Raw genomic sequence first — 12,237 nt, 5'->3', positions numbered from 1 at the left:
TAGTAACAGAAAAAAATGTGTGCCAAAGGATTATGCATGAAATTAAACGTCATTTAATAGTAATTGAACAATTTTTAAACAACTTTTTGTAATGTAGATGTACTACTGAGAGCAACAAGCATTTTTTCTCACTTAATGAGGTTCAAAGCTGGTCTTGGCTGCCAGCCGGTGCGATGCAGTGTTCACTGTGGGAGCCGCCCGATGGAACCCCGTCTTGCAGCTGAGAAGCCTGCTAGACAGGAGTGACTGCGTTGACTGCACGCTTTCACTATGTGCTTGCTTTGCAGAAGACACCAGTCACTTCCCTGCGTTTGATAGTGTGGTGTGTGCTGATCACTGTCTGCTCTTATGTTGACTGCTTACTTTTTCTTTTTGGTTACAAGATTCTATACCAGACTGTCACAGGATTGAAAAAAGATTTGTCAGGAGTTCAAAAGGTACGTTACTGTCTATACAAAAAGGAATATAAAACTTAAATTAATATTAGAATTAAGTTTGGCAGTTTATCTTTTGTTCTGTCCCTGAATTGTTTGTTTGTTCTAGGTAAGATTTTTTATTTATTTAAAATTTTTTGCATGTGTTTGTAAGTTCCATGTACGTATGGACATGTCAGGGCCCCTGTCACTGTGAAAGAACAGATGCCACTTTTACAGCCTGGCTTATGTGGGTGGCTTGGGAATTGAAGCTCTGCCAGAATCTGTAACTACATTTGGTTATGTTAATGAGCTCATCTTCATTTGTGAAGTTACAACTGATAGCTGTGTGCATTTTTTTTTGAAACTGTGTGTGTGTGTGTGTGTGTGTGTGTGTGTGTGTGTGTGTGTGTGTTTGTAGGTCAAAAGTTGGTTTGGGGTGTCTTTTTGACCTTATTTATTGACCCCATAATTCACTGATCCTCGTGTGCCAAACCAGCTTACTCCCTGGGGAACGCCTGCCTCCCAAGCACTGGGATTCCTAGCATGCACCACCATGTCCTGGTTTTTGTGGGTGCCAAGGCTCCAGGCTCAGGTCCTCACACCTGTGTGACAGGCACTTTTCCCATAGCCGTCTCCCCTGCCCACCATGTGCTTCTGGATGGTGGTTACAGTGGGTCTCATGAAACACTGGTCCTTTGCAGTATGTAATTTGCTGAATAACTCTCATGAACTCAGTAGCCCAGGCTGGCCTTAATCTGTAGCAGTCCTCCTATCCCAGCCTCCCCAGTCTTGATCTGTAGCAGTCCTCCTATCTCAGCCTCCCTAGCACTAGGGTTGCGTATGCATGATGCTGTGCCACAGTGGACTCAGACGTCTGGTTATGCTGTTCCTGTAGTTTTTTTATTTCTGTTTTAGATTTTAGAAGAGCAGAGGTTAAGTAATTCTAATAAAGGCATTTGTTTTTATAAAGCTTCTAAATTAAAGACTTAATGAAGAATCATGCTTTTTAAAAACTGGCTCTCGGGCTGGAGAGGTGGCTTAGGAGTTAAGCGCTTGCCTGTGAAGCCTAAGGACCCTGGTTCGAAGCTCGGTTCCCCAGTACCCACGTAAGCCAGGTGCACAAGGTGGTGCATGCGTCTCGAGTTCCTTTGCAGTGGCTGGAGACCTTGGCACACCCATTCATTTTCTCTCTCTCTCTCTCTCTCTCTCTCTCTCTCTCTCTCTCTCTCTGCTTGTTTCTCTGTCACGCTGAAATAAGTAAAAATAAGAACAAAAAAACTGGCTCTCTTGTAGGAAGAATTGAGTTAGGGCAATTTGTGTATTTTGTGCTTTTGAGTTAGAGATAAGTATTAGAGGAAGTTGCACTATGCATTTCACAGTGTGAATATTTTTGTCACAATAGCTAGCAGATCTTTTTGTACCGTTGCCTTTATAAAAACTATTTTAGGGACTGAGGAGATGCTCAAGTACTTGCCTCACAAGGATGAAGACCTGAGTGCAGGTCCCCAGCGTCTATGTAAAAATGCCTGCGTTCCTGTAATCCCAGAACTGGGAGGCAACAGGGATCCCAGCAGCTCACTAGCTAAATTGCCAGTAGCCACATTGGTGAGCTCTAGGTTCAGCCAGAGACCTCATCTCAAAATAGTAAGTGATAGAGGAAGTTACCCATTGTCGACCTCTGACCTATGTGTACACACACAAATACCTTTTTAGGGCTGGGAGATGGCTCAGCACTAAGCCTCTTGCCTGAAAAGCCTAATGACCCAGCATTGATTCCCCAGGACCCACGTAAGTCCAGATACACAAAGTAGCACGCACGTCTGGAGTTACTTGCACAGGCTGGAGGCTCTGGCACACACGTCTCTCTCCCTCTTACCTCTTTCTCTCAAATGCATAAATAAATAAAATAAAATGCCTTTAATAATATATTGTGGTTTTGCTTTTAGTTACTATTTTTTTAATTTACTTGCAAGCAGAGAGACAGGCAGAGCATGGACGCAAGGGTCTGTAGCTATTGCAAGCAAACTCCAGATGCCTGTGCCACTTTGTGCATAGGCTTTGTATGGAAACTGTAGAATCAAACTTGAATCTTTAGAGTTTGCAGGCAAGTACCTTAACTGCTGAGCCATCTCTCCATCCCTGTGCTTTGGTTTTGAACAGAGCCTCTGAAGTCTAGGCTGGCCTTGAACCCATGGTGATCCACCTAAGTGCTTCAGTTACAGGTGTAAGCCACCACCCCAGAAAGGACCTTAGAAAAGGAATCCTCACTTTTTGAAGAAACCTTCTTTCTGCTTTTACAAAACGCAGTTTACATGTCTGCAGTACTATATGATTGGGAAGCTGAGGCAGGAAGGGTCACTTTGAGCCCACAATGAGCAACATAGCTAGACCCTGACTCAAGAAACCTCATGAAGGCTGGAGAAATGGCTCAGCAGTTGAGGTGTTTGCCTGCAAAGCCTAAGGACCTGAGCTTGGTTCCCCAGTACCAATGTAAAATCAGATGTACAAGGTGGTGCATGTGTCTGGAGTTTGTTTGCAGCCTGTTGTCTTTCTCTCTCACACTCTCTCTCAAATAAATAAATAAAATACTTTTATTAAAGATTTATTTCTTTATTAGACACCCAGAGAGAGAGAGAGAGAAAGAGAATGGGCACACCAGGGCCTCTAGCCATTGCAAATGAACTCCAGATGCATGTGCCACCATGTGAATCTGGCTTATGTGGGACCTGGAGAATCAAACCTGGGTCCTTAGGCTTTGCAGGCATGCACCTTAACTGCTAAGCCATCTCTGCAGACTAATAAAATATTTTTAAGACCTTCATTAACCCCGGAGTGGGGCGCACCCCTGGAGCCCCGGCTGTCGGAGGACTGAGAGTGGTGTGAGCCCGGCCTGGCTACTTAGCTTATTGTAAAAAGTGTGTGAAGCACAAAGTAGGTTAGCTGACTAAAGGAGCCAAATTTCAGGGACAAGGAAAACTCTTAGTTAACTATTGTCACTTCTTAGATTTAGGTTAGCTTATTGTCATAAATGTTCCTAAGAAAAAAGCTGTGAAATTTCCCAAATAAATCTTTATTTCTCACCCCTGTACTTTGCCAGCTTCCAAATAAGCCCACTGCAAGAAACAGCCCAGCTCGATTGACTCAGGCCAGGTCACCCGTGGGGCCTTGGTCCTTCACTCGGGTACATTCTTGCGTCTTACTGGAGTTAGGGCGTGTGTCCCATCTTTGTCCTTGATGTCCATTCTGCTGGGTTTTTAAAAATACAGACAGACAGATTTGCAAGCAGAGAGAGAGGAGAGAGACAGAGTAAGAGAATGGGCGCACCAGGGCCTGGATCCACTGCAAACAAACTCCAGACACACGTACCGCTTTGTGCATCTGGCTTTATGTGGGTACTGGGGAATCAAACTTGGGTCGTTAGGCTTTGCAGGCAAGTGCCTTAGTGGCTGAGCCATCTTTCCAGCCCAGTTCTGCTATTTTGATGGTCGGTCACATGATGGTGTTTCACTTTCTTTTTATTGTTTCGTATGCATATGTGTGTTTGTGTGTGCGCATGTGGAGGCCAGAGGTCAAAGCTGGGTGTTTCCTTCCATCACTCTCCACTTTAATTTTTGGTAGACTGGCTATCCAGATAGTCTCTCAGAGGCCCTGTCTTTACTTCCCATTGCTGGGATTGCAAGCATGTGGCACCATGACAGGCTTTTACATGGGAACTGGGGATCTGAACTCAGGTTCTCTTGCTTGCTCCATAAGCACTTTGCCCATTGAGCTATCTCCCCAGCCCACATCATGTTGTATCTGCCAGGCTGAAGTCTAGATCCGTGCAGTAGCATGTTTAATAACTATAGGTAACTAATTAGCCTCAAGTAACATAGTTCTATAATTTTAAGGTACCTGCGCTCCTAGAACATAAAGTTAAGGATTCTGATTCAGAAGATGCCGGAAGCTCTGAGTGCTCTGATTCCGATGCTGAGGAACAGGGAGAGCGTGCCCAGTGTACAAAAAACACGCCTGGCCCCGACACCGATAAAAAGGTTAGTCAAAAACTTTCATTCCTCCTTTCTTCAGTGTAGTAGCTCTTACAGTAGGTGAGACATTGATACTACCTCTGATTATAATTTCTTATTATTTATTACTTTTATACTTTTAAAACATGTTATTTATTTATTTGACAGTGAGAATAGGAGCACCAGGGCCTCCAGCCTCTGCAAACAAACTCCAGACGCGTGCGCCCCCTTGTGCATCTGGCTAACGTGGGACCTGGGGAATCGATCCTGGGTCCTTTGGCTTTGCAGGCAAATGCCTTAACTTGAACTGATCCCTCCAGCCCTACTTTACTTTTTTTTTTTAGTTTCTTTATTATGTATTTTTTTGAGAGTGACAGAAAGAGAAAGAGGCAGATAGAGAGATAATGGGTGCGCCAGGGCCTCCAGCCACTGCAAATGAACTCCAGATGCATGTGTCATCTTGTGCATCTGGCTTATATGTGTCCTGGGGAATTGAGCCTTGAACCATGGTCCTTAGGCTTCACAGGCAAGCGCTTAACCACTAAGCCATCTCTCCAGCCCCTAAAATCTTTTTTGAGATAGGGTTTTGCTCTATAACCCAGGATAACCTGTAACTCAAGCAAGTGCCTTTAATCACTAAGCCAGCTCAAGCTGTAACTCACGTAACCAGGCTGTCCTTGACTGGGGGTTGAACGAGGCGCTGTTGTCCTCAGGTCCTGCTCCTGCCTGTAGTCATTTCCCGCTCTCTAGTTCATGTTTTTATCCTTTCACGTAAATCTGACTTTGTCGCAATCCTCTGAATGAGTGAAAATTATGGGGCCTTTTATTTGTAGGAAAGAAAAAAGATGGTCAAGGAAGCCCAGAGAGAGAAGAGGAAAAACAAAATCCCTAAACACGTGAAGAAAAGAAAGGAGAAAACAGCAAAGACCAAAAAAGGCAAATAGAATGAGAGCTGGGCGGAAGTCGCCCTCAAGTGGCAGCTGGAAAGCGGCTTCCTGTGGCGCTGCGTGTGAGGACCGATGTGGAGCGCCACGCGATTGTGTCGAAAGCCACACACCCCAGAGCTTCGTGCACACATCCAGTCACTGAGTGGTGTAGGTTTTATTTAAGGTACTATGTTAATGAAGAATTCTGTACATTTTTATTTTTGTATTTTTTTCTCCTGCAAACAGAAGCAAAGCATCAGTAATATTTAAATGTGATGGACATCCATTACCTCTGCGTGAGTGTGAAGGTACTTTGGATAAAACGTGGGTCAATCACTTTGCTTTCTCTGTGCATGCCAAAGTCACGTCCCCTGATTGGAAGGCCGTGTTAACAGAAGGGGAGTGTGCGCTCAGAAGAGGCGTCTCTGGGGCGCTGTTTGCGTGAGCCCCCGTGCCTGTGGGGTCGCACCCCGCTCGCCTGCGCTGTGAGGCGCGGTTCTCGGTTCTTGAGCTGCTTCTCCCTCGGCCACTGCTGTGTTTGTCGTCGCGCAGGTGTTGGAAGGGCTGGGCGCCGGCAGAGCACGAACATGACGTGACTTCTGTGGGTTCTGTGTATTCGTGTAAGGACATGGGACGCTGACAGAAGTAAAATTGTACCGGGGTTTATGGAGAGAAATACTGCGAAGCAAGAGTGCCTGCAGAGACGGCAGCTGTGACATGAAGTACTTTTTCTCTTAGGCCGCCCGGCGGTGTTACTTGAGGAAATAGCTGGAGAAGCCAAGTCGTGCAAGGCCTCCTGCACACTGAGGAGCCGTGCAGGATTGTGAGCTCACGCTGGCCCGGTACTTAGCAACACCCTGTCTCAGAAGACAGGCAGGCACCGCAGGCAGGCAAACGGCCGAGCGGTGCGCATGTCGAGGAAGCTCACTCCTGGCAAAGCCGGGCTGAGTGGCCAAATGCGCTCTGGAGCAGCGCAAGAAATCGGTTGTGAGCAGAGGGGCGATATGACCACACTTCTCTTTTAAAAGCCTTGCTCTGGCATCCGGAGAAGTGGCCAGGAAGCAAAGGTGGGGGGTGAAATTGTGTGTGCGTTGTCAGGTCAGGTGAGAGACGCTGGTGGCTTGGCCTGGGTTGCCCGCAGTGGATATGGAGAGAAGCGCTTGCTCAGGCTCCGCAGCAGGCGAGGAGGAGCAGAGTGACTCCAGCGTCGGCGACTCAGAAGCTCCTGAGGTCCCTGGAGTGGGAATGGACACGGTGTGGGTGGAATGGGGTTGGTATAGGAAAGAGGAGTCTCCAAGTATAGAAAGGAATTACTGGGTGCTTTTTTTAAAATACCATAGTCTTTATATTAGAAATGGTTGTTTTAACTATTGCATTCAGAAAGTATCCCTATATGAAAACCTTTCATTTCCATGTAAACTGAAATTTGTTTTTCCTTGTTTGATGGTGGTTATAAGGGTGAAATAACTGAGCTTTGAAAACTGTAAGTTTGATTTGCTGTGTTTAAACTATCATCCCTTCCTCCCTCCCTGACTTTAAAGCTGCGCGCGCGGAGGGCAGTTTCCGCGGGCTGCGCTGCTGAGAGCAGAAGCAGGCTCGCAGGCCTGTGCCGTGTGCGAGGCCCGAGGAGCAGACCGCTCTCCTTCCACCGCGGCTGGGAAGGAGCTGCTCCAAAGCGTCAGGACCTGCAGCTGCAGAGCCGTCTAAGCCAAGAAGCACTGACCGGCTCCCGCCCCTTGCTGCTGCGGCTTCCATTTGGGTTCTGGACTAGACAGCTGTTCACTGAGGTCTAGGCCCTGGCCGTGATCTGGCCAGACTTGTCTCAAGCTAGTGTATTAGTTACTGTACTCGTCACTGTAACTGCTCACGTGCTAAGGGGAGTAGCGGAGGAGAGCTGTTGGGTTTGGGTTGCGGGGAGAGCACGAGCCTGCTCGCTCACATTTGGGAAGATGAGGAGGAAGAGAGAGGAATGTGGCTACCCACCAGGCTTTCTCCTGCTCCTCTTTGTCCTCAGTAACGTGTCTGCCCATGGAGTGGTGCTGGCCATGTTTAGAATAGATTTTTCCCTGCTCAGTATGTCTCTGGGTAATGCTGAATGCAGTCAGGCTGAGAATGAAGGTAAGCCGTTGCTGTCCAGTTCTCGCGTGCTCCCTCCTCATCAGAAGGCTCCGCGTGGAGAGGTTATTGTGGGGTTATTGTGGCCCAGGGCTCCTCTGCTATGATTATGTTGACTTGCGGTGGCCTGACAAGTTTCATTGTTAATGAAGTATCCATTGTACAGTAACTTTCCTTTGGAACCATGAGGCTTTGGATCAAGAGCTGGGGACATAATTCTGTTAAATGTGTCTGATATTTATCCTGTTTTGGTGGTTTTCTCGTCTTTCCAAACAACACTGTTTCTTTCCAAACAACACTGCGGAATGGGTGATGTCTTTGGAAGACAGACTCGCAGCTCTTCGCTGTAGTGCTAGCGTTTCCTGTGTTCTGTCAGAAAAGCCGACAGCCGCCCGCGTCTGACGGCACGTCGTCTTGGAGTGAGGAGACGGAAGTAGCGAAAATCCGCGAGCTGTGGCTTCCTGCTGCTTGGCCTCAGAACTTGATACAGTCAGGCTGTCGCAAAGCTGTGGTCGGCACCCAGAGGAGGGCTAGGATGGCCGCTGCTTGGCTGAGGGCTTATCGTGTGGTGCGGTTGTGATTCCAGTATTCTTTTGGCCCATAAAAGGAGGAGATGAAATAAAGGGTTCCTTTCTATATGCTGGTAGAAGAACTACAACAACAACAAATAAATCCCTCAGGTTAAGGACCTATCAAATATCAGACCCTGAATGTCTTCTTTTTAAAAGACAAGCCCTTTTCATTTTCGAAGGCTCGTGGCTTCTCATCTTAAATAAAGGCCTCAGTCGTAAGTGCTTTGCCACAGTTTCTGAGGTTTATGTATTGATAATGGAAGAGTTACAAGGATCAGTAGATCTGGCAGGTTCTCAGGGATGGCTTGCTGAGAAGATTTTCTTGTGAGACGGAGAGTAAGAGAAGATCTCATGTTCAGGGATCCGCAGGTGCCCTCTGTAAGCTGTCCTTTGAACTGGGTCGGTGATCCCATTCATTCCCTGCACTGTGGTGGAGTTCCGGACTTCCTGTCCTTGGACTGGTGGTACCTCCCACACACGGGCTTCTGCAGGAAACCAGGCCCCCATACCGTCTCAGGTCGGACGAGTTAAGCCTACGGGAGGACTGTTACTTGCACCTCCAAACCTGTCAGCCCCGCTTGGTGGTCTTGAGGAAGCCTTTGAACTTGAATTTGGAGAACTGACTCCATTTGTGGAGTCTTGACCCTGGTGTTCAGGGCCGTCTCACGTTCTCTGCCACTCCACGTCCTCTGCTTTGACGCTCATGGGTCGTGCTTCGGACGCTGTTGCCCAGGACAGCTAGACCGGCTGTACTCCACACTGTCCTTTTTCTTGAAGGTGTCTTCTGGCTTGTGAGCAGACTTGTCTCCAGATCTCTGAGTAAGGCATGTTTCCATGTCCTGTACGGATGCTTCTTAGGGCCAATCATCTTTGGGTGACTTTTCTTCTGAATATAGCTGTCTGGGGTGTCATATAATTTGGTACTGCAAAGGCCCTTTGAGGCCAAAACATTGCTAGCATGCTTGTACATAAAGGAAAATCAGAATAGGTCAGAGTGGGGTGTTTAAAGATACAGTATGACGTTTCCCTTGTTGGGGAGTGGCTGGGGACAGCTCAGACTCAGTGGAGTGGCAAAAAGCATTGAAGAAGGAAAGGGCAGAGACAAAGGCGGGGTTGTGACAGAGTCATCTCTGTTACGACAGGCATGCTTTGAGAGTGCCAGGAGAGATGGGCTTAAGGTCTGTAGAAGTCAGAGCAAGCAGACCAGGGAGCAGGTGCCTGCGGCATGGAGGGCACGCGAGAGGCAGCTGACGAGGGCATCCTCAGAGAAATCAACGCCAAAGGGCTTCTTGCTGGTATCTGGTCACGAGCTCTGAAGGATCCCACAGGGAGGGGAGGAGGCATTTAAGAAATTTGAGGGAAGGTCTTCCTTCTTTGAGCTTAGGACAGACAGCTCCACGGCAGGGTCGAGTGTATCAGGTTCCTCACGCCCTGACACTCAAGGAGATGGTGCCTCCATCACAGGAGGGGACCCTGCGGGGAGGACCGGGCCGCGGATACCTGGCCCAGCTGCTCATTCATTAAAGCAGAACAGCCAGATACCTGGAAAGTCTCACGCTCCCACCCCGGCCTTGAACCTACTTGGTGTAGTGTCTGGATGTAACCCACAGTGTAGAGGCACAAGGTAGATGATTCTTGGGGCATACATTCTGTAAACCTGGAATGAAGGAGGTGCCATAAGGGAAAGTACAGGAGAGGGAACTGTTAGAAAATGCCCTGGAGGTCCAGGTGCACAGTTTCCTGATTTAGTCAGACCAGTTATAAATATTGGGGTAATTTTCTTTTCGCATATGAAGGAAAATTAAAAATAAACTAGGTATGTGGTGATGTTGGGGTTGCATCTTTGAAAATATCGTTGTGAAGCTTGGATTTTTTTTAAATGGTCTTCCTCCTCGAAGTGGCGATGAAGGAGACAGTCACCTGGCCATTGTCACTGTAAGGCTGGGCTCCTGGGCCTGTGGGGACTTGCTGTACCATTCTCGTCATTTTTGTGGGTAAAAGCCTGAGAAGGCGCTTTGTGAGAAGGGTGAAGCAAGGCCAGGCATGGTGGCACATGCCTGCAATGGTAGCACTCGAAAGGCGGGAGCAGGAGATTGTGAGTTCAAGCTCAGCCTGGCTACCTGTGACACTTGACTTGTAAAAATATATGGCATTTGAGATAAGGAATGTTGAGTGCTTAAAACGGAGCCTTTCCTAACTACCACTTACACAAGTATGTATGGTTTTTGGTCTTGTTGGCTTTGTAAACATAACTTCTCTTGCCTAGGCATCAAGGTTTAACCATGTGGGCTGGAAAGTCAGGTCAGTCGAGGCGGACGGTCGGTGTCTGCAGCCACTGGCTGAGTTGGGTGCCATTCATTTGAAATGCCTTGTGTGGTTTGTACCCTAAGTGTCCGCCAAGGCCTCGCGTTAAACGCATGGTCCCCAGCTGGTGGCCGACTTGAGCGGTTTGGAACCTTTAAGGCCTTGGGGCCTGGTGGAAGGAAGCTGGGTCTTGGGGACAAGCCTGTGATGGAATAGCAGGTTTCTTTCCTGTCTCTCCTTCCTGGTCTCCACGAGGCAAGCGGCCTCGCCGCACCACGTGTGCCCCAGGCTGACTCCTGAAGCCAGGAGCTAAGACGGGCATCTCCTCTCTTGAGCTGTTGATACCAGCTCAGTGCCAGGGAGCCCCACCAGCGGACAGCCCTGGAGAATGTGTGTTGTGCAGATGCTGTAACCCTGCCCGCACACACTGCTCCTCAGCTTAGAACCGTGCCACCCTCTGATACTGTGCTACGTGCGCGTCCCCAGGCCGGCAGCTCCCGTGCTCTCCCCAGGGCTGCTCGCTCGGCCCACAAGCAGAGCAGCTGGCGCACTGACTGACACAGCTGGTGTGTATCGGGTATGTTTTGTCGGCTGCCAGCCTCAGACCAGAATGTAAGCTCCGCAGGGGCAGGGGGTCCTCTTCGCTCCGTTCTCCATTCCAGCCCCTCGAGTGTGCTTCCTAAGCAAAGATAAGGCTGTCACGTCAGCATGCATCTTGTTCATAAATGCTAATGGTCCGTGTGAGCTGATGTGTACCCCCATCCTGCTCGGTGGCCACTCGTCCTTGTTTTCCTGTGACTTGTGTGAGTCTGAGCTAGGACACTGCCCGGCTGTGCCTGCCTGAGAGCCTGCGGTGCTGGTAAGTGCTTGGCATGGACAGTGTTCAAGCCAGTGGAATGGGAGCATTCTAAACTGGATTGAGATAACAGTAACGTGTTTATTTTGCTCTTGTAAGACAGTTCACCATCCTAAGGTGGATTCACTAGTGACCCTTTCATTGCAGTGCCTGCATTGACAGTATAGCAGACAGTCTGTTTACGCCTCCTCGCCACATACAGTTGTCAAGGTTTATTAGAAAGTGTGGTGATTTGAATCCCATGTCCTCCCAAAAAGCTCACGTGTTCTGAATGGTTGGTCCCCAGCTGGTACCCACTTGGGGGTTGGAGCCTTGTTGTAGGAGTTAGGTTTCTGGGGGCAGGCTTAGGGTGTCGTAGCCAAGCCTGCCCCATCAGAGCCCAGCTCCCTGTCCGCTGCTGTTGTCCACCTGCCGTGGCAGGGGTGATGACCAGCCTCTGTCATGCCAGGCTTCCCCTGCCGCCATGGAGCTTCCCCTCAAGACTGTAAGCCAAAATAAACCCTGTGCTCTCATCAGCTGCTTTTGGTCTCGTGCTTTGTCTCAGCAGTGAGGAGGTGACTACCACAGACGGGGGAGTGCCAGCTTCAGCAAACTCTTGGGGGGCAGTTCTCATTTGTACACTGTGGGACTTAACCAAATGACCATAAAATGTCATCTTGAAAATTTTGTCATTTGGAGCCGGGCGCACACCTTTAATCCCAGCACTCGGGAGGCAGAGGTAGGAGGGTCTCCATGAGTTCAGGGCCACCCTGAGACTCCATAGTGAATTCCAGATCAGCCTGACTAGAGTGAGATCCTACCTTGAAAATCAAAATTGTCATTTGTTTGTTTGAGACAGGGTCTTACGTAGCCAAGGATGACCTTGAGCTTCTGACCCTCCTGCCTGCAGCCCCATGCATTGAGATGACAAGCATGCCTCACCACAGCCAACCGCGGGCTTCCTGCTTGCAGGCAAGCACGGCACCAATGCAGGTGCGACCCTGGCTCAAAATTCTGTTACCTAAAAATGTGTCTCAAGGGGCTGGGGAATGGCTTCATGGG

The 12,237-nt window shown here is 48.7% G+C and overlaps 1 protein-coding gene across 4 annotated transcripts in view; it reads left to right on the top strand.

The window, feature by feature from the left end:
- Riok1 (RIO kinase 1) overlaps positions 1–11,708 on the top strand; it is a 34,714-nt gene extending 23,006 nt beyond the window's left edge. For all 4 annotated transcript variants that reach the window (XM_004666154.2, XM_045136331.1, XM_045136332.1 and 1 more), the window contains exons 15-17: positions 384–437; positions 4,307–4,450; positions 5,257–11,708. In XM_004666154.2, coding sequence (XP_004666211.2) covers positions 384–437; positions 4,307–4,450; positions 5,257–5,367 — 309 coding nt within the window. In that variant the 3' untranslated portion in view covers positions 5,368–11,708. The remainder of the gene's footprint in view (positions 1–383; positions 438–4,306; positions 4,451–5,256) is intronic.
- Positions 11,709–12,237: the final 529 nt, after the last annotated feature.

The sequence above is a fragment of the Jaculus jaculus genome, chromosome 17 (assembly GCF_020740685.1).
Source record: "Jaculus jaculus isolate mJacJac1 chromosome 17, mJacJac1.mat.Y.cur, whole genome shotgun sequence".
NCBI lineage: Eukaryota > Metazoa > Chordata > Mammalia > Rodentia > Dipodidae > Jaculus > Jaculus jaculus.
The sequence above is the reverse complement of the archived record's forward strand: the minus strand, read 5'-3'. Positions and strand labels throughout refer to the sequence as shown.